General features: G+C 51.2%; 6 protein-coding genes across 6 annotated transcripts; 2 read left to right on the top strand and 4 right to left on the bottom strand.

The window, feature by feature from the left end:
* Positions 1-1,207: 1,207 nt before the first annotated feature.
* Positions 1,208-2,764, top strand: ASPACDRAFT_79613 (phosducin family protein). The gene is made up of 3 exons (XM_020205449.1): positions 1,208-2,278; positions 2,331-2,560; positions 2,626-2,764. The coding sequence occupies exons 1-3, from the start codon at positions 1,634-1,636 to the stop codon at positions 2,639-2,641; spliced, it is 891 nt and encodes a 296-aa protein (XP_020055158.1). The 5' UTR covers positions 1,208-1,633; the 3' UTR covers positions 2,642-2,764.
* An 807-nt stretch (positions 2,765-3,571) lies between these two features.
* ASPACDRAFT_79612 (putative transcription initiation factor subunit (TAF30)) lies at positions 3,572-5,850 on the bottom strand. The gene is made up of 7 exons (XM_020205448.1): positions 5,555-5,850; positions 5,371-5,411; positions 4,942-5,093; positions 4,459-4,604; positions 4,250-4,390; positions 4,049-4,169; positions 3,572-3,968 (listed from the first exon to the last, which is right to left on the bottom strand). Exons 1-7 carry the CDS (start codon positions 5,561-5,563, stop codon positions 3,880-3,882), a joined length of 699 nt encoding a protein of 232 aa, XP_020055157.1. The 5' UTR covers positions 5,564-5,850; the 3' UTR covers positions 3,572-3,879.
* Positions 5,851-6,269: 419 nt separating this feature from the next.
* Positions 6,270-7,894, bottom strand: ASPACDRAFT_79611 (Ran GTPase-binding protein YRB1). The gene is made up of 5 exons (XM_020205447.1): positions 7,840-7,894; positions 7,488-7,781; positions 7,007-7,265; positions 6,807-6,935; positions 6,270-6,746 (listed from the first exon to the last, which is right to left on the bottom strand). Exons 2-5 carry the CDS (start codon positions 7,755-7,757, stop codon positions 6,676-6,678), a joined length of 729 nt encoding a protein of 242 aa, XP_020055156.1. The 5' UTR covers positions 7,758-7,781; positions 7,840-7,894; the 3' UTR covers positions 6,270-6,675.
* A 538-nt stretch (positions 7,895-8,432) lies between these two features.
* ASPACDRAFT_61520 (uncharacterized protein) lies at positions 8,433-10,982 on the bottom strand (the record flags this gene model as incomplete). Its single annotated transcript, XM_020203668.1, has 1 exon — positions 8,433-10,982. One exon carries the CDS (start codon positions 10,980-10,982, stop codon positions 8,433-8,435), a length of 2,550 nt encoding a protein of 849 aa, XP_020055155.1.
* Positions 10,983-12,898: 1,916 nt separating this feature from the next.
* On the bottom strand, positions 12,899-14,637 carry ASPACDRAFT_30626 (glycosyltransferase family 15 protein; the record flags this gene model as incomplete). Its single annotated transcript, XM_020199748.1, has 5 exons — positions 12,899-13,240; positions 13,294-13,702; positions 13,757-13,843; positions 13,903-14,304; positions 14,366-14,637. The coding sequence occupies 5 exons, from the start codon at positions 14,635-14,637 to the stop codon at positions 12,899-12,901; spliced, it is 1,512 nt and encodes a 503-aa protein (XP_020055154.1).
* Positions 14,638-18,261: 3,624 nt separating this feature from the next.
* On the top strand, positions 18,262-19,617 carry ASPACDRAFT_30815 (PH domain-containing protein; the record flags this gene model as incomplete). Its single annotated transcript, XM_020199763.1, has 3 exons — positions 18,262-18,510; positions 18,577-19,341; positions 19,375-19,617. 3 exons carry the CDS (start codon positions 18,262-18,264, stop codon positions 19,615-19,617), a joined length of 1,257 nt encoding a protein of 418 aa, XP_020055153.1.
* Positions 19,618-20,153: the final 536 nt, after the last annotated feature.

Below are 20,153 nucleotides of genomic sequence, written 5' to 3'. Positions count from 1 at the left end.
GGGGGGATGAACCGAAGCTTGACTCTGAAGTGGAGGAGGGGGAAGGTGTTTGCCCCATCGTTTGTTTATGTAGTTTTTCGAGTGGTTGTGTTTTGCGTTCGTGTTCGAAGATTGTTGTTGTTGTTGTTGTTGTTGTTGTTGTTGATTTCCTTTTCTTTTTTCTTTCTTTTTTTTTTTGGGTTGTTCAAGGGGATATAGTTTTAATTTCATTCATGTATTAGGTCGAATGCTAGATTGAATGGAAGGTGGGATGGGATGGGATGCTGTGCTCAGGGCTCGGTGCTGCGCCCATCTGCAGTGGAAAAGTATGCGACTCGAACTACGGAGTATGCAGGTTTGATATGTCCTGTCGTGTACCTACGGAGGACTGCATGCAACATGCAACCTTAAATTGGACGTGTCAGATCTTTATGTACTGTACGGTACTCCGTACTTTTTATTCTGTTAGTCGGAAAGTTACTGTGCTTCTATGTGTACTTTGCTTACTGCTGACCACTTACTGCATGAGGAATATGAATGGTTTGCGATGTTGCTATACTTGGTCATTTGCACTCGGCCGGTCATTTGCACTCGGCAAACAGAGTTCATCCCCGATGTGTGAAACACCTGATGATGTAGTTGGGTGGACCGGGGGGTCGTAAAGGCTGAGTTGGAGTCGATTGAATACACAAACCGTTGGATTCCAACCGGCTGGAAAAGCTGGGGACGAGTTCATCTCTTCCAAACAGACCCTGAAGCTCGGTGGGTTGTGTTTCGAAGTGGATGAACCATGAGATATGTATGAGGCTGATAGTTTATGGGTTTATGAATTCATGTACTCCTTAGTGAATAAATAAATGAATGTAGGGGGGAGGGCGGAAGGAAGACAATCCTGGAGGAGGGAAGGAAGGCATGGAAGGTTCTTCTGCTGCGGCTGATCTTCTGCCCTGAAACACACTACGCCCCCTGGACCGTGTTTCATCCAGAGCCCAGAGCCTTCCTTTTTTTTTTTTCCCCCTCTTCCCGCCACTGGCTGCGGCCACTCCATCCACTCCATCTCTCCCTCATCTCTTTTCCTTGCCCACCCCCTCTTCTCCATCCTTCTTTCGCCCCGATCTCCCTCCTCCTCATACTCTAACTTAATCCTATTACTCCCTTTCTTTACTCAGACCAGGAGACAAGATCCGTAACTATATCATCCATCACCATCATTATCAGCCCCTCCTCCAAAAAGTCAAACCATTCGAAACGCACCCCAATTGCCCTATGGGACGTGACCTTTGACCACTTGCGTGTTGGTTACGAATTCGGCTTCACTCCTCGCTCGGCCCTCTTCCGCTTTTCCCATTCGCCCAGAGCACACCCCTTCAACAACACACGAATTCACGGACAGAAAGAGGACAACACCCCAGAAGTTTAAAAACATAATTTTAAAACAAAGGGAAAAAAAAATACCAAAGTGGGAATTTGACCTAGCCCATTCCAACCCGTCCCGGAACGACCACGCAGATCCAGGCACAGCCCAAGTCGTCCCTCCCCCCATTCTAAGAATATCATCGTTTCACTCCTCTGGTCAACGACCCATTCCTTTTAAAACACCCGGCATACCCTCCCGACACTTGGTCCCTTTTCTCCTCTTTTCTTCTTTTTCAAGATGTCATCTGCCGCCCAAGAAGAATTCAATCAACTCCTTCAGAACAATCGAGACCGGTTCTCGACTCACCCTGAAGACCGAGATAATCATTCTGATCGAGACGACTCCGATCAATCCTCCGACGATAACGATCACGAAGACCACAACCGCCCTCATTTCTCCGACGCAGACGACGACGACGACGACGACGACGACATCCACAGAACCTCTGCCATGCACTCCCGCAACACCAGTACCTACAAGATCCCCAATGCCACCTACGATGCCAACACAGGCCCCAAGGGTGTCATTGCCGACGCCCAGGCCTTCGAGCGCGCCCGCAAATCCTCCTTCCGCCGCACCCTGTTGAGCGTCGCCGGCATTGACCGACCCCACTACTCGATGAAGGCCACCACGGACGACGCCACGCTGCTGCACAACTCCTCCCCGCCTGACGGGTCCTCGGGCAGCGACGACGAGGAGCGGTTTCTGCGCCAGTGGCGCACCTCGCGCATGCAGGAGATGCAGGCCCGTACGCTTCGCAAGCCCAGTCCTCGCCGCCGGTTGTATGGGTCCGTCGACCACGTGGATGCCGTTGGGTATCTGGATGCCATTGAGAAGGTCACTTCGGGGACGGTGGTGGTCGTTTGCCTGTATGATCCGGAGGTATGTTTCTCTGATTATTGGTTGTAGTGGCCGAAACTAACTTGTTGGTAAGTCCACGCCCAGTGCCCTCGTCGAAGACTGCCTGAACACCATCGCTCGCCGCCAACCCACCGTTCACTTCATCAAGCTGCACCACGAAATCGCGGAGATGGATAACATCGAGGCCCCGGCGTTGCTGGCGTACCGCGACGGGGATGTCTTCGCCACGATCGTCGAGATCATGCGCCAGATTCCCAAGGGGCGGAGTCTGAGTGCCGACAGTCTGGAGGACTTGTTGAAGATGTATGTTGTCTTCCGCATCACCCTTCCCGCCAATATTCGATACTAATCACGATCAACATGTACAGGCACCGCATCCTCTAAAGCAACACCATGAATCTCAATCTGACGATCAATCCCGATCCACGTTCACGCTACGCTGCACATGTCCTCTCTCATTAATTCTCCATCTCAATCTAAACCTCGACACAGCCACCTCTGTTCTCCACACCACACCACATCACTATCCTCAATCCAAAGCATTGCAATGCACCACAGCGGGCGTTTCTCTCCTTTTTCTTTTCATGTTACAAACTCAAAATCCGGGCTCGCATATAGAATTTTCGTCACGGTGTTGTCAGGGTTATTTTACTGTTTGTCTTGATTTGATTTTATCCTGAGCTTGAAGATATCCTCCATGGTTTTTTTCTCGTCACGATATGAGTTTTTCTCTTTTTTTTGATGTCTGCGTCCTCATCTTTGGTTTGGTAGTGTGTCCTTCGCGCAGTCGAATCTCAGGGCCATGGCTATGGCTATGGCTATGTATTATTATCCACTTTACTCTAATCACTGATCATCATCGTCATCGTCATCATATCTAGATCAAGTTTGAGGGGCTTTCCACTGTCTGTATAAGTAGTGAGTGTAGTGGTTATACATAGTATATGTAGTGTAGGGGAGTCGTGGTTTCAGGCTAGTGTGGCTATCTATACCTGCTGCGCAATCCTCGAAAGATCCGGATAACTATAGTCTAACTAGGCTGGGGATTATACCTATACCCAGGGAAGGTGAAGTACAGGCACTAGCCAGTTGCCCGAATTACATAGCCTACCGTACATCATAGGTGCGACCATCTTGTGAAGTAATGGCATCTTACCCGCCCATATCCCATATCCCATATCCCATATCCCATACCCTCCCTCTCACAATCATCCAGATAATCACAGAACCAAACCAGATGCTCCCCATCCCATTCCCATCCCATCAGAAAAAAAAGTAAAAGATATGTATGTATTCTTACCGACCCTAAACCCCAGCAGACAGAAAATTTTGTATTCTCGCCGAAAAAGCAAAAGAAAGCTTCAATGCAACGACTCCTAGCAGCCCACGCACTTTCGCAAGAAAGGGAGAAGCCATATAGACACATATGTGGCTTTGTCCAGAGGTCCAGAGACAAGATCGAAAGGTACACGGGTCAAACAACGCAGGAAAAGTGGTATGATTAAGTTTTGTTTTATCACGAAGATTTCGGACGAGAGAGGGGAAAATAAAATAAAATGGTAGTCGGAAGAGAGACAAGAAAGATGGAAGAAAAGAGAGAGTCCGACAAAAAAGAAACAAAATCACAAAGCACCTTTTTCCTGCGTGAAATCCCAGAGCATCTTGATTAGGTTATCGGGTAAGGTATAGAGGTCGACGTGGAATTCACCCTCTGTCGATGATAAATCCATCAGGTTGTGGTTAGTTGCTGTTACAAAGAAATCACAAGAAAGGTGAACAAGGGAAACTCACGCTCAACATCGTTCTTGGTATATGAGTCCGGAGCCTTGTTGTCATGGACCATCTGCACCACTTGGAGAAGATCGTCTTCGCCAAGACGCTGGAGGCCATCGGCCAGCTTGTCCATGTCGACCTATATTAACACAAATTAGCCGAGTGATCACGGCACAAGCCAGGAAGATGGGACCAAATCTAAACGGGGAGGGAAATTACATTCTTCTCCGTCTTCTTTTTCTTCTTCGACCCCTCCTCGCCTCCCGCGGCGCGTTTCGACTTGACTCCGTTCTCGTCGCCAGGAACGGGGCCGGATTCACGCAGTAGCGCTAGCAGCGCAGGCTTGGGGTTCTTGAAGGTCTGTTTCGGGGACAACCCAGGTCAGTCTTCCCATCTCAACCCTCAGGAACAACTCAGGATTCACTCACAATAACGTGCTTGGATTCGTAGCGCGCCTGCGCGAAGTTGAGGTCATGGGTGACGAAATGCTCCTTGTCGGCGGCAGACAGGCCGATCTGCATGTCGAATTCACCCCATCCTTCCTCGGAGATTCTGAACGGAGGATTCTTAAAAGCTATCATCCCGAAACAAAACGCGTGTCAGCCAGTCCATGGGATCACGAAATCGTTTTGCAGTAATCCTATGTTGGGTGGTTCTTTCTGCCCCCAACACTTCCCTCTCCCTATGATTTTCAGAGGCCGCTAAGAGTAGGAACCCCCCGCCCCAATAATTGCAGACGCCGCTAAGGGTAAGAAAACGCCTCCCCTCCTCCACGATGCACATATAGACACACAAGTGCAAACGCGAGAATTCGGGTAAATGAGGGAATCATGAGACGAGGAAGAAACCCAACCAGGTCGGAGAATACAAACTCCCCTTAAGAAAAAAAAGTGAAAAAGCAAAGAACGTACTCTGAACAGCCCGCGGGCCGAAACTCGGGTGCAGTGTGTACGTCACCTTGTCGAAGACGTTTGCGGGAACCTGCTCGCCGTGGTCGTTGACCAGGTAGATTTCAATTGACCATGATCGTAGAGGGAATCCCTCGACGCCGGAGTCTTTGTTCCTGTTGGGGGCGCGCGGGCGCGAAACAGCCTAGTTAGCCCATCGAGCACTTTCACTAGCTCCCTCACATATTGTCCTTTAAAGAGACTAAAGGAAGACAGCGGAAGCGCGAGCGCGTTCTTGCTCGGGTATGTAACGTGGCAATCATGGTTTGCGATATGTCAAGGTGGTTGCGATGTGACGGGGAGCTGAAGAGGATGGTTGAATGGTGGTGGTGGTGATGACTCCGAGCTAAGCTCAGGTAAAGACCAGACAGAGGCCAAGGTGTGGGAACGTACAGAATGTGCTGCTCCGTCACCAGACGGACATTTCTCTTGACCTATAAGAAGAGGAGCTGGGTCAGCGCGCTGCAATTAATGTCTTGTCCGGGGTTCAGAGTCCGCGCGTCACGAGTAGAGTGAGCAATGGCTCGCTCGCTCGCTCGCTCGCAATGCTCAGGAACGGAGAAGGCGGCGGACTCACGTCGGGCATCGTTGTGAATAGGCTTCAGTTGATTGCGCGGAGAGATAGGGAGTTAGGGATTGAGTGAATGGCGAGCTTGGCTGGATCCCTTCCTCTGAAGGTTGTGGTGGCAGACTGGTTGTTTTGGGAGAAAGTGTACGGAGAGCAATCGGGCTCAAGCAGGCGCGACGAATCAAGGCGGAGTTGAGGTCGGGTGTTTGCCGGGATGGGATCTGATCGGGGCTGCAATGTCTGTCACTTTCGCTTTCTTGCTCCCCAGGTTTACTGCAAACTTGACTGAGATTGACTCTCAATTGAAATTTAAATAACGAGATATCGTAGGCTAGGGTGCTAAGGTGATAAAAGGCACAAGTCGTAGCAAGAGACAGCTGGGAGGGAAGCTTTCCGCGCGGGGGGGAGGGGAGGGGGGATTTGCATGGAACGATTGACTGATTGACTGATTACTTACTGCTCACTGCTCGAGTACTAACCAACCTTTCAGTTACTGTTACTGGACTCTGCACTGCACTTTCCCGCATCGCAACTCCCCCCTCAGACCGGAATAAGGCATCATCTACTTCGTACTTTATTCATCTGATCTGCAATTTCATGGGCTGTTCACTGCAGTACCCCTCCACACTTAGAGATCCATTTAATCTCACATTCTGCTTACACCCTAAATGAGGAAAACAAAGTCATCCAATGCACCAAAATACCAGCGTTTCTACTTCATAATGTCATACGTGTATTTTGGGGAAATGGTGTCTATCTACTGCCGACTCGCCTGAGGACATACTTTCAACCTCGGGGTCAAACCACGTCGAATCTGTCTGTACATGCATCGACTCCGAATCTCGACAGAGCCGGCCTCATCATTCTGTCTCCTCACGGATGGAGGAATACAGATCGTGTCAAGGGTAAGGGGGAAAGGGGAAGAAGGTACGAGATAATAATAAGGGTCGATGGGGATTATGGGAAAGTGAATCCGCATGGGCGGGGGATGAGAGAGGTAAATGACGAAAAAGAAGTCCACATCAGATTCGTAGTGCAAAGGAGAGATCGAAATGTGCATTAAAGATAGCCCTCTATATCACTTTGCCGCTGGGAGGGGAAAGATTCGTAGCTGCTGGAATTCCCCGCATTTACTGCTGGCTGAGGAGCTTCTCGTTCTCCTTCTGTGCCGTCTCGAAAGCCTCCTTGAACAGGTTGGCGTCTGGAACCATGCGTTAGTCATACCGTTTCCGGGGACATTCAGAGAAGCAACAGGACTTACTCTCGCTGTTGGCAAAGCGGATGGCCAGGGTGCAAGCCTCGGGCTCGCCCTCGCTAACATCGGCGGCAGCGTTCCAGACCCAGCTGCGGTCACTGCCAACGTTGGCGCTGAGCGTCATGTCGGGAACAACTAGAGCAAAGCATCAGTCACCTGGAACGTGTATGGAGACCCTCCGCTCCAGTCTCGAGGCGAAAACTCACTGTAGTGGTTAGCGCAGACCTTGAGGGTCTTGTCGCGGCGCATCACAAGGCGGGTCTTCTGGTTCTCCTTGTGCTTGAGCAGTCTCACGTCACCAGTGCCACGCTCCTTCCACTCCTTGCTCTCACGGTCGAAGCGGAACAGCTTAGCACGCATCTTGAAAGTCTGCTCCTCCAGCTCCTCGTTGGTCTTGGTCTCGACCTTTTCCGTCAGGCGGATGACGGGCTCGAAGTGGACATCGGGGGACTCCGGGGCTTCGTCCTGTTGAGGCAAGCGACTAGTTAGCCAAAGGCTTTCTCTCACGATCGAGTCAAACTGGTTCCCCGCGCGATAGAAATAAGAGGAGACAAAACAAAAGATTTGAACACAGAAGCTCTCCGCCATGGAGGGGCGAAAGCGGGGTATGTCTGAACAATAACCCGCAAGCCCACCCAACGAGTGATTCTTCCCAAAACCACCAAAAAAACTTTTGTATTGACTCACCTCCTCCTCAGCCTTCTGGGCCTTGGAAGAGCCAGAAGGCTCGTCCTTGTCATCCTCAACCTCGACCTTCTCCTTCTTGGGACCTCCGCCGAACATGGAGAAAACGCTGTCGGTGGTCTTGGTGGCAGTCTCCTTGACGGTCTCAGCGGCAGACTCAGCAGCAGCCTTGGCCTCCTCAGCCACGGCCTCGGTGGTGGTGGTCTCGGGCTTCTCAGCGGCCTCAGGAGCGCTGGTGGTGGGGTCGGGCTTAGTCTCAGCGACGTCAGACATGGTGATGGATGGATGGATAGATTTCTGCGGAAGAAAGTGAGCGGGTCAAGATTTTGAGATAAGAATGCAGGTGGAAGTATACCTGAGAATAGAGGGGAAAATAAAAGATTGTATGGGAGGATGGAGTTATTAGTTTGAAGAGGGGGTGGGAAAATATGGACGGGATTCAATGTTTTTGGTCGGCCAAAGAAGGTGGGTTCAAAGGTTGGCTTGCTACCTTTCTTGCCTCAGAGCCTTAGGCACCTAGCGCCACTCGTTCGGAAGGGAAGGTCATTTACTGCCTGCCCCGCGCCTGAAAAAGAAAAAGGGACCGCGGGGTGAGTCCACTATGTACTGACCTACAAGTACTGCAACCATTATGGATCTTGGTCCACAGTTGCCCATTCACACTCATTTAATGCTTTAATGTTCAATGTCAATGAGTGTCAATATCAATATCTGATCAGTATCAATATCAATTAGATAAACCTGGATACATTTGCCTGCCAGTATTCCCAGGATCCAGATCCACGCGTCAAACAATCCTCAATACGTGACCATGCGCCGAGAACGTCCCAAACCGAGCAGAGCAACCCAAAAGCCAACAAAGAATAAAGCGAAGAGAATTGTAGCTAGTGTACTACCTACAAGAAGCAGATTCCATCTCCCAGAGTCCAGTCCAGCTGTTCGACCTCCTTATTTAGCACATCTAGTCTGCCGGCAAGTCTTCCGTTTCATGAGGCTCCTGGCCCTCTGCTGCGCCCTATTCAAAGTCTGGCACTTCCTTGCGTTGCGGATATGCGTCTTCATGCTCGTAAGATCAAGCACCTGAGCAGAAGCACTTATCCTGTTCCATGTGCCACTCATAACTTCCCTGGCTCCCCTATTGACTCTTTCAGTGTGGCCTTGGAATGTGGCTGAGGCGGCTAAGAGAGGTTGCACAGCATTACGTTTGACAGCTTGAGTAAGCTGCGCCGACTTCGAGAGAACCAGTTCTTTGGTATCATGGGAGAGTTGCACCGAGTCATGTAGCGAGGACGCCTCTCGTCGCAGAAAATGGGCTTTCTTGACGACGTCACCCATGAGCACCTGGAGGTCGGTACAGATACGTTCGTATGCCTCTGACAGGCCCGTTTGCGCGCTGCCAAATTCCTTCAAAAACTGTGACGAAATGGCATGGGCGGCTCGTTTCCAGTTCTGAATCTTCAGCCATGGTGTACCAAAGTCCACGGAAGTGGTCTGTGTAAAAGGTGGTCTGGTGTTTGAGGTGATTATAACATCCAACAGCCCATAGGCATCGGCTCGCTCGAGTTTCAAGGTGTATACTCCTTCGAACAAAGTCGAAAGTTCGTAATCGAGGGGCTTGCCATCTCGTTTTATCTGAACACTAAATCGTGGACCCTTCCTGCCAATGAAAGATTTATGTGGTGGTTTGATGGCCAGATGACAATCGCCAACCACCTGAAACTCAAATTCGCTGGGCCCCTCACTTGGCTGATTCGGAGAGAGAATTCCGTCCATAAAATCTTCCAACGAAGAGCGGCCATGAGCTTGAGCTCTGTGGGCTTGAACAGCAGCCATATTCGACGGCACCACGGTTAACGATCCATCCGGACCGAACCCGCTGGCCGTTGGTATATTCTGAGAATGAGTTGTGACTGTGCTGGAGACTTCAGAGTGTGCGAAATACTGGGTAAGAAACAAGATAAGTGCCCGGAGCGCAAAATGGCCAAAAGTTATAGTCAATACGGCGGCAGCAAACAGGACAGTCAAGCGAAGTAAGAACGCCAGTTTGTGATTTCCATTGCTGAAGGGGAGGGGGGTCACTTTCCATGTGTGATCCACGGCGTTCAGAGCTCGTTTCACTAGAAGCTCCTTTGGACACTCGGGGGGAACCTGATAAACTTTCCGCGGATATATAGTTGCCAGAGAAGCCAGGTTTCTATTGAGCTGTCTGGGCGCAATGCTCTCAAACGTCTTGATGTCAATCGGATACCTGTTCACAAGTGTAGAGGTTCCAGTGACTGGATCACGCGATTCCAGGCACATGTGAAGACTGTGGCGGTTCACGGGAACAGGGACCCTCGACATTGTCCACAGCGGGCGCTCTGAGATTTCCATTGTGGGCACGCCGTGTCTTTCCAAAAAGATGCGAGCCAGCCTCTGGGTCTCCATGTCCTTGTTGCTGTCGGTGGTTGCTAGGAAAATGATGGCTACATCGGGCAAGGTCCACTCCACAGGAGAAGAAATGCAATAGTCGGCACCCACCCACTTCGAAGTATATGGAGGTTGGTTCTTGAGATTCAAGGTGATCGTGCTGCGCTTGTCAGTCTGACTGTCTGCAGAGGCGTCGAGACATTCGTCCACGATAAGTTGAACATGAATGGGCAGGAGCTCGGCGAAATTAGGGATCGCCCCGGCACCAAAGGATGTTGGGACCACATGATACCTGGAGGACTCGGTGGAACTGCTTTCGTAACTGCTACAGGGAGAGCTTGCCACCAGGACATCTCCAATTTTATCCAGGATGAGGTTTCGGAAGTCCGGGCTGCCAATGTAGAGCACGCGGAATGGCTTGTCTGTGTCCAAGGATCTTCTCGTCATGGTTTGTTGCACTGTAGCTGTAAGTGTTGAGTCTTGGGTTGTGTTAGAGAGTTTCTGTTTCAATGCTGCTGCCTCAAGACCTTCAAACACCCGAATGGTGTGTTTCAATTCTACGCGTTCGGTTTCGGGCCAGCTCTCAGGCTCAGTAAACTCGATGGACTCGGTCGACTGGCGGAAAGCAGTCTGGGTGGTGAGGCTACTGTCATCGATCGAGGTCCCGAGAAAAGGGAAACCAGAAGACAGCTCTTGCGTGGCCGACACATGGCTCGTCGACTCATAATTCTCACCGTAGTATCCGTCATCATCACTGGCATCGATTTCACTGTTGCTTGAGGTCTCGTCAAGGCTGGCCACATCGTCAGGACCAGTATGATCGATCAGAGACCCCATATCGGTCTGTTCCGAGCGGGTACCATCCTCAGAATATATATCGGAGACGCTCATCGTGGCCCAGCTCTCACTCAGTGACCGGGAGGTCTGGTCTGTGGTTGGCAGATTTGACGTCATGTTGATAGGCCTCGATCGAGATAGCCACTCTTCGACAGAAGCACTCAAGGGAGGGAACGTAGGATACTGCAGAGGTGGAGCAGCGGCCGAGTCGTTCTGGCAACGTCTGGAAGAAGGTTCCGGAGGGTCAGTCATGATGCTAGTGTGATTTTGTCATAGAGACAGGTGCAGGAAAATGAGGTAGTATGTTAGGTAAGTTGCAGAGCGGAAGCTTTTTTGCGGCCGAGTACAATGGACAACGGGTAAGCCCAAGAATAAGTACAACAAACAGTCAGCGGAGTAAATACGTTAACTTCACGAGAGGTAAGCTCTAGCGGTCAGAAACTGGTAGGAATGCAGTTTGTTCCGAAGAGCTTCCTCGAGATCCCTCAGCCTGATAGGCAGATGCCCGACGAACAACTAGACCGACGATGCGTTGCGTTGCGTTTGCGTGGGGAGGGGGAGGTAAGTAAGTAGTAGTAAGTGTGTGGATACTGGGGTGCTGTTCCCGAGGGTCCGGGCGGAGAAAGAGCGGCTTGGGTGCCTAAGGACTAACTAGATGTGAATGGACCATTGACTGGATAAATAAGAGGTTCGAATATGAAACAGTGATTCTCACTCCGCGAAGCAGAAGTAGGCAAACCTTTTGCGAACCTGGAAAGAGGTTTACGGCAGTCAAGGAGGACCAGATGGGATTCGGAGGGGAGAAGGGGAGTTGAAGAAGGAAGAGTGATGAGGGGTCGTGATAGAGTGATAGAGTGATAGAGTAATGAATGATAAGTTAACTAGTGGCAGTGGCAGGCTGATGGCAAGCTATCATGCGCGGGGCACATGACAAGGATAACGCGGTAGTAAGACATGAAGGGTCGGTCAGGCGGAGCAATCCCCTCCCTACCTAGTTCATAGGAGGACGTACTACTCGTCAGCCTGAATGTTCAACCAACCGAACAGTTGGTTACCTCATCATGTGTTGTTCGTTCGGGTTGTCTGGATCAATTCCATCGTATACTCCGTCTCAACTCCGAGGGTAGGAAATGCCCGGAACGAAGGCAAAACCGCCTGAGCTGATAAGCCATCCGTTATCAGGTGACTAGTCCAGAAAGGGTAGTTTTGTAGATCTCCGACAGTCAGCACAGCTCATTATTACTAATCTGAAAACAGCTCTGCAAACAACTACTACTGGAGTCACGATCAGAATGGCATGATCCACTGGATGATATAAGTGACTATGAGGTATGTACATTCCATGACTTAAGTGAATTGAGAAGAGTCAAGGGGGAAGGATGTTGGATGGGGAAAGGGGAGAACAAATCAGACAACCAGAATACTTCCTGAATGGCATCGGGACAGAAAGAAGGAAGGAAAGGGAGAAAGGAATAAGACAAGAGACATCGACAGGGTATTTATTATTACGTAGTGACCCTCAAAAGGCCACAAGGATCCATGGCAATCTGTCTGCCATATCGGTGCTGATGCACCCGGTCTCACTCGCCCTTGAAGCGCCTCAAGACCAGCTTGGGTGGTTGCTCACCTCTGCCATTCTGGGTTCCCCAATAGACATGGTGGGAAGGACAGCCCATCGACGAACATCAAGCAAGCGGTCGTGTCATAAGGCCCACGGAAAAGCGCGCAGTGGGTGCTCGCTAGCGTTCGAGGAGTCTTGCGCTCACCATATGAGAGTAGCTTCAGCAGAAGTCCGCCGTGCAGCAACGGAGTGGATAGCATCCTGGCTAGCGCGTCTTCACCGAAGGCTTCTTCTGACATTTCATAACGAGACCGTCTGTGACATTCGGATCTCTTTATAGCGAACGCGGCAATCCCAACGGAATGGAAGTATACGAATCACGCTAGATGAATTTGTCAAGATTGATGAGAATGGTCAACCGTCTTCCATGGATAGAAGCCGTCAGATCCGTGAAACGCCGTCCAGAAACCCACAGCCAACGTAACATGCAGGCTCTCAAGCAGATAACTCCAAGGGCGACCCGAATAATGCTCATAGTCGAACAAGTAGGTACGAAAACGAGGAGGCAAAGATTATACAGCGAACATTAAGGGGCAAGAATCAGAGTCTATGGAGATGCCCACCCTCCAGCAACTTCTACCCATTCAGCGAGACAACTGCCCTGCTTGCCCTCGACATCCACAATATCGGTGTCGCACCTGCAGCGGCAGCCAACGCCATTCTCCTTGACGGGGTCCGGGTTGGCCCAGTAGTCATCCTCCTCGAAGCGCGCCTTTTCGTCATCGGTCGTCATCTCCAGATAAGGAATTCGGGGAAGTTGACGGGCGGGGGCATTCGCAGGACAGTGCTGGATGGTGGTGTGGCGGTAGCCAAAGTCACGGAAGTAATGGATGTCGCCAGGGCCCAAGAGGATACCGGCGGCCAGCGAATGGATCGGCGCATCACCCCACTGGAAAATCAGTTAGCCAAGAACGGGAAGACGAAAGGGGGAACGGCACGTACTCTCTCCATCCAGAAACCACCACTCTTGTCCATCATGTCGAAGAATTCCTCATATTCCTTGCTACGGAAGAAGTCCAGGCGCGCAATCTCGAAGTTACTCCAGAAATGGCACATATTGTACTTTTCACCTTCCATGGCTTCGGGATCAATGTCGGGGACAGTGTTTTCGCCGGGTTCGTTCAGAAGAATTTCCTCAGGAAGCTTTTCTTGCTTGACTTCCTCTGGCTTCTGTTCTTCTTCCTCCGGTTTCTCGAGGAACATCTCCCAGAGACCTTTTGAGTCCATGTTGTTCTTGCGTTTGTAGGCAGAAGCATAGCGGAAGATGTTCGGGACGGTTTCGCGAAGCTCTTTGACGGCGATAGTGAAGCCATACGTTTTGTTGTTTTCGGCCATTTTGACGAAGGGGTCACTGAGGTCCACATTAGCATTCCATCAAATGCGATCTATCAGGCGGTCGTCTTACTAGGTGATGTCACAGAAGTACTTGATCTCGGGCTCTAGACGCCAGTACCACTCGTACTTCATGAGAAGGGGGTGCTTGTAGAAATGTCTATACGCACAACCCGAGTCAGTATGAGAAAAGACCTTCAAGAAAGAAGCGAGACTCACCCGGAGTAGAAGCGGCACATATGGTGGTAACTCTCCATTCCACCGTACATGATGGCGGCGTCACCCTGTTTCCTGACACCTTCTTTGGCAACCTCATGGTCGACCCAGTCGGGGTATCCCCACATAGAGTCATCGATCTTTCCGAATTCCACAGGGGCGCTCGTATAGTTCTTGACGGTGGCCTTGAAATCATCGTCGAAGTCGCCATCGTTCAGGAACACATAAGGATAGTGGAACCAGCGGTTGAAGTGTCTCTCAATCGACTTGAGAGACTGTACGACACCATCCAGTTCCTTGTTTCTGGCGAGGACGACAAAAGCAGCGTTTGCGCGAGGGGAGTCCTGCTCTTCTACGGGAAGGCAGCCGGTAGCAAAGACCTTATCATATTTCTCACTGATTTTTCTGCGGTGATCGTGCGGTTAGCAAAGACAGTAGACAGAGAAGAGCCATTTTCAGAACCCACCTGATCGATGGCGGAGTGCCCGCGGGAATCAGGATACCCCCAGGAGACGAAGGATGTCGAACAAAAAGGAGTAGGATAAGAACTATTACAAGACATGGAAACAGTAAAACAAATCCCAGGGGTATTGAGATCGAGGAATTGCCCTTTAGCCGAATTCTCCGTCTGAAGAAGGCGAATCTGGAGAGGTTGCGGCCCTTTTCGCGCGAAGAGTCATCTAGGGGCAGACTCGGCGTGGAGGGCAACCATTTTGTGACCCGCTGAACGAGGCCCATTGGTACCAGATGTATAGGCGAGAGACCCAAAGAAACCAGTCGAGGGCAACGTTATCGAGGCCCGATGCACTCAGCAGCAACGATTCTCAAAGCCAGAACCGCTTTTCAATCTGTAGTCGTGGGGTTCGGTGATAGAAAGCAAGCGCCCGCACACGCGAGAAGTGATGTGTGGGAGGTGATTAGGGGAACCAGGTGGTAGCGGTCGTCCGCCAGCGTCTTTGACAAGAACCCGAAAGACAATTAGAATAAATATAGCGAGAAAAGAGGTCGATGCCCGGGTCTAGCGAAGCGAAACGAAACGGAATGAGAAAAAAAGAGCGGCCGGAGGAGAGCCTCCTTTCTCGCGAACTTTTCCCTCAGTCGGCGAGATAGAGTTGGGCGGGGAGAAGGTTGACAGGAACGCGAAGGACAGTGGTCCGCAGCAATGAGGCCGAAAACACGGAGCCAGTAGACGGGATCATGAATCGAGATGGCGGGTTTGAACTGAGGCTGGGGAAAGGAAGAAGAAGAGGGAGGGGAGGGGGGGGGGGGAGGAGGAGGAGGAGGAGAAGGCCGAGAGCAGCGGGAGGCAAACCGAATTGAAATGAAGGCTCGACAGGATTATTTGGGGATGGGGATGGCTTTGGAACTTCCGCCAAGTCCAAGGAGGCGCAAGCGGTTTCCGGGTTCCAGACGGTAATTTACCCATCTAGTCGGGAGTCGCGGCCTGGTGGACACGATAAATACTGTACGCATCTGGTAATCAAGACAGTCCCTTTTCATTCACACTAAGTATGGGCTTTCCCCCCCTCTTTAGCCAGCCAGCCAGCCAACGAAAACAACCAGCCAGCATCAAGCAATTGCAGGCGGGAAAATGCTAATGCTGACCTCGCTATCGACTCTACTTAACTACTCCCTACCTTACCTACCTAGTACCTACTATCATTAATTGACCATATTAGTTGGTTATCGAAATCGCAAACATGTGTTGGATGTGCTCCTACTCTATACCCGCAGCAACTGGGATCACAATTCACAGTGGAATCACCAACATCCACTTTCTGGATAAGAGTCGAGGTCTACGACGGGTAAGGCAGCGTGGCCCCCCTGGGTGCATAAAAGGCCAGAAGACCCTTAAGCTTAACCTGCAAGACACGTCGACAGAAGACGCCAGTCGCCGCTCGATCTTGACCGGATCAAAACAGTTTTGAGTTCGCGATCAACATCAACCCAGTCTCTACGGAGTACAATTTCTATTTACGTCTTGCGACACTGTACCCTGGGTGTGATCATCTTGGGGCGCCCATTCTCACGGTTCTTACTTGACTTGGCGCAGCTGTCGTCAGAGGTCGATGCAGGCTAACTTCGTAACCGCTCTGCAATATAAAGAGCCACGATGTCGTGTCGACGCCCTAAGAGCATAAATAGCCGCATAGAGTTTCCGGGGCTGACGACGCCCGACCTTCACACGACTTCTTTCGTGCTGAGGCTCGACAGGTCCATTTTGAACGGCAAATATAAGAACCATACGTTCCCCTCCATTTTGCTTGTGCGAGTGGTCAAATCCAGTCGAAGATAGATGGTGTGGGTGGGTTACGTTTTCAGCCAGGCCATGAACAGCCATCGACCGAGATCAGACATGCTGGCCACCCTCGCTATTTGTATGTACAGTACATGGTAAGTAAGGAATGAAACTGTGCCTGCAGTAGTCGTGACAACAATTATAAGTCTCGTCTCATGGAAAGCCGTGAGCTTCAGCTCAACAGCAACCTGATTAATCCAGGTCGCCTTTTCCCAGCTGGTGTCGTGTCGCATGTTATCTCACCATCCATCTTCCATGAGCCCGTGAATGAACCCTCTCCTGATCTGGAAATCCGACGGGATTCGGGCCGACACGGCTGAGCTTGTCACGTACGGTAACAGTGGGCTGGTGGTGCTCCTGGTGGTAATACGTACCGGTAATCTATGCATCCAGAACCCTGAGTGTCCACTTGGCCCCGCACGTGACCCCAGGCCAGCAGGCCCTAAGGGGATCTGTCAAGGTGGCCTTTTAGATCTCTGTCGACCGGCTCAGGCTCTGTGTGTGAGAGAGAGAGACTGCCTCTGGCACCGAGTATCTGCATCTGCATGTCCGACTGGAAGCTGTTATCAGGTTTGGCCAAGGAACATCGTGCAGATCTAAGATCGGGTCTAGTTGAGGACATCCCGAAGCTTCGCCGTTGAGCTGTCACATCCAGGGTCTGTCGGTTGGTAGGTCTCTTCGCGACTTTTATGTAGGTACACGCAGCCTGCATACAGTAACTGTGAAGGACGGACATGATGTAGACTACTGTATCTTTGAACCCTTGATTGAAGCATCTGGTGTTGCCATGTCGGGTCGTCGGGATCTGCGTTGCGGTCAAGGCACTTGCATACTCCAGCATTCCGCTATTCTTAGGAAGCCTTGAGATTCTTGCATCCATCGGATCGAGGAAGTCAATGCTTGTTGGATGATTGTTTACACTGCTGCAACTACGGAGACATAAACAAAGAATGCCGGGGAAATTCAAGAGGGAGAAACTCAAAAGACGAGCTTGTCGTCATGAAGATGATTCATGATATCAGCCGCCCTTTCTCAACCCCTGGACTGGGGCGTGGCGGGCGGTTTTGCGTCCCACGAGGGGAACGTTTCAAGGCTTAACTAACTTACTTTTGCGACCCCCTTGACTCTTCTCAAACACTCCAGCAACCACCACAACCACCATCACCACAACCACAAAGGCAACAAAACAATCCTGAAGATGAATGATGCGATGACGTTGCTCGTGGTTCATCCCAGCTGAAACTGCAGGAGCTTGAGTCAGTCGAGGTCTCACTCTCACAATTGGCCCCCCCACCGTCTGGACACCGTCTGGACTAGAACCCGATGATCTTCTAATAGAATAGTCAGTGAGGACAAAAACGTCCATGCGTCCCGTTCGCAAAGCAGGGAAAATGTTGACCCCCTCCCTTCGAGTTCAAGTCTCGAACTACTACTAGTAGGAGTCAGTAGTTGGTAGTACGTAGTAGATTCTCGGATAGATACCCCTTTCCTTCCACCAGGGAAAAAAAACGAAGAAAAGAAAGACCCTTGAATTTCCTCTTTCATTTGATCTTCTATTCTCTCTTGCTTTCTTTTTCTTCTCTTCTTCCCCCTCTCTATGTATTATGTATGAAAGCGAAAGGTGACGGAGTGCAGCTCTGGGTCATGCCACTTGCTGATAATACCTGTCATTGTTGATGTTAATGTTGTTGTTGTTGTTGTTGTCGTCGCCGCCGCATTCCCTCCTTCATCGTCGTTGCTTCCCACTGCAACTCAACTCGCCCAACTCTCCTTTCGATCCAACTTCAATGACCTTACGGTAGCAATCCGCCACTCACTGTGATCGCGATTACATACTCTCTCTGCTTCTGACATCTCTGCTCCGACTGCAACTCGACCATCTAAATGACGACCCCTTCTTGGTCTCCCCCGTACATGCGCACCACGAAACTATAGAAGAACCCAACGCTCCTTTTGCTCCGTCGCAACCGTTTCCGCGACCGTCGCACATACACCGGATCGATCCTGGCTCGGACTTCCACATACATCCCTTTTACCACTCCCCGGCCGGTTCGTGAGGCATCATGACCCAGGCTATCTCAACCTCGTGCCCCCCCATTATGGAGGGGAGCGCCCGAGCGCCCGTGATCCATCTCCCCGACGGTCAAGTCCAGAGGTCCTCCACGCTCCTATCGCCGACCCCAAATCCCACCCACTATCGCAGCGGTCATGTCAACCTTGACACCTTCTCACCCGTCAATGAGAACGGTAGCTTCGAGTTCGACCGAGTCATCAAGACTGGAAAAGTGTTTCGTCGTGTGAAGCACAAGCATGTTAGTCGCTTTGCCTTTCTTGGTTGCTCATCAACAGCAGGACACTAACATTCATACCGCTGCTAGGCCTTTAGAGCTTCGTGGAAACCGGCTTACCTTGTCCTCCGCCCAAACCTTCTTTCCGTGTACAAAGATGAAGAAACCACCCGCCTCCGTGCCTCCATCACCTTGTCTGAAGTAACGGCTGTCGCTTCTGTCCGATCGCCCCGATCGAACCGACAGTACGTCTTCGGCATATTCTCTCCTTCCAAAAACTATCGCTTCCAGGCCGCGACGGACAAGGAGGCCGAGGATTGGATCAGATACATCCGCGCCGAGACACGGATGGACGAAGACGAAGAGGCTTTTCTGGCGCTGTCCAAACCGGGGGATGCTGCGGCAGCCAGCAGTAAGCGTCGAGTATACGATACCACGGACCACTCGGACTTCGACCAGCGCGGACGGCCCAGCTCTCCCGAACTTGGGGGTGCGCTGTCGCCCGCGTACAAGTCGAGGCGCTTCGCCTCTCCGCATGACCACTCGGCGAACGACATCACCTCGTACTCGGAATGGTCGGACGGGCCAGGAAGCAACACCAGCGTCCGCCTGCGGTCGCCCTCGGCGCACAATCGATCTGCATCGGCCCTTGCGGAGGGATCGGCCTCGAATGCGCGGGAGACGGGCCGGGTCAACGACGCCGGGGTCCTGCGTGATCCCGAAAGGGTCGTGTGCAACGGCTATCTCCAGTGTCTTCGGATCAAGGGTTCTATGCGGCAATGGAAGCGGTTATGGGTGGTTCTCCGACCGAGTGGCCTGGGGTTTTACAAGGATGAGCAGGTGGGGTCTTCTTTCGTTTTACTTCGATGGTATCTAACACAACCCTAGGAATACTCCGCCATCAAAATCATCCCGATGTCTCAAGTGATTGACGCCGCCGAAATCGACCCCATGTCCCGGTCCAAGAATTTCTGTCTGCAGATCATCGCGGAGGAGAAATCTTATCGCCTCTGCACGACGGACGAGGAATCGCTGGCCAAATGGCTGGGATCGCTGAAGAGTATCCTCGTGGCGCGCAAGAAACTCGAACCTACCCCAGCAGGGACCACAGGCGCAGCCGGACTGTCCTGAGGGAGGAGGAGAACGAACAAGTAATCAGAAGTATTGTAAAAAAGATAAAACGGAAAACAAACCAGCAAGCAACCAGAAACAGCCAAGATTGATTTCCTGTCTGAGTTTAACCGACTCTTTCCTCTTCTTCATCCACTCCTTTGCCCAACCCGTTCACCAATTCTGGCTTTGATTGTGATTGCAGTGATATTGATGTTTCTTATGTATCTTGTGCTATACAGCAAGCCCCTGGCCTTTCTTGACTTTCTCTTTCTGTTTTTGATGAACAGCCAGCCCGCCCCTGTTTGTATTGTCTTGATGTGGTGGATGTCTGTGCGAGTTCTTCCGGATTGATACATATTCTTCTTTCATCTATGGCAGTGATGGTTGGCCTCCGTACTTCGGCACTGGTTCTTGCGCGAGCGATGTAGTAGCTGTCTGTCCCTGTATACTTGGTTTCGATTTGGAGCTTTATTTGATCGCGATGGCCTGGAAATGTCATCGCTAGGTGCTGTGCTTGTCCTTGGCTGTGTCATGCTGATGGGTGGTGGATGCCC

Source organism: Aspergillus aculeatus (assembly GCF_001890905.1).
Source record: "Aspergillus aculeatus ATCC 16872 unplaced genomic scaffold ASPACscaffold_10, whole genome shotgun sequence".
Classification (NCBI taxonomy): Eukaryota; Fungi; Ascomycota; class Eurotiomycetes; order Eurotiales; family Aspergillaceae; genus Aspergillus; species Aspergillus aculeatus.
This window is presented reverse-complemented; position numbering and strand designations above follow the sequence as displayed.

What these genes read in the sequence shown, in the direction of transcription:
- ASPACDRAFT_79613 (XM_020205449.1), top strand. Translation starts at nt 1,634, where the DNA reads ATGTCATCTGCCGCCCAAGAAGAATTCAATCAACTCCTTCAGAACAAT. An exon ending in TTTGCCTGTATGATCCGGAG is followed by an intron (nt 2,279 to 2,330) that starts GTATGTTTCTCT and finishes CTTGTTGGTAAG; the next exon opens with TCCACGCCCAGTGCCCTCGT.
- ASPACDRAFT_79612 (XM_020205448.1), bottom strand. An exon ending in ACGAATCCAAGCACGTTATT is followed by an intron (nt 4,391 to 4,458) that starts GTGAGTGAATCC and finishes TCCCCGAAACAG; the next exon opens with ACCTTCAAGAACCCCAAGCC. An exon ending in AAAAGAAGACGGAGAAGAAT is followed by an intron (nt 4,170 to 4,249) that starts GTAATTTCCCTC and finishes GTGTTAATATAG; the next exon opens with GTCGACATGGACAAGCTGGC.
- ASPACDRAFT_79611 (XM_020205447.1), bottom strand. Translation starts at nt 7,757, where the DNA reads ATGTCTGACGTCGCTGAGACTAAGCCCGACCCCACCACCAGCGCTCCT. An exon ending in GGTCTGCGCTAACCACTACA is followed by an intron (nt 6,936 to 7,006) that starts GTGAGTTTTCGC and finishes GCTTTGCTCTAG; the next exon opens with TTGTTCCCGACATGACGCTC. An exon ending in CCGCTTTGCCAACAGCGAGA is followed by an intron (nt 6,747 to 6,806) that starts GTAAGTCCTGTT and finishes GCATGGTTCCAG; the next exon opens with ACGCCAACCTGTTCAAGGAG.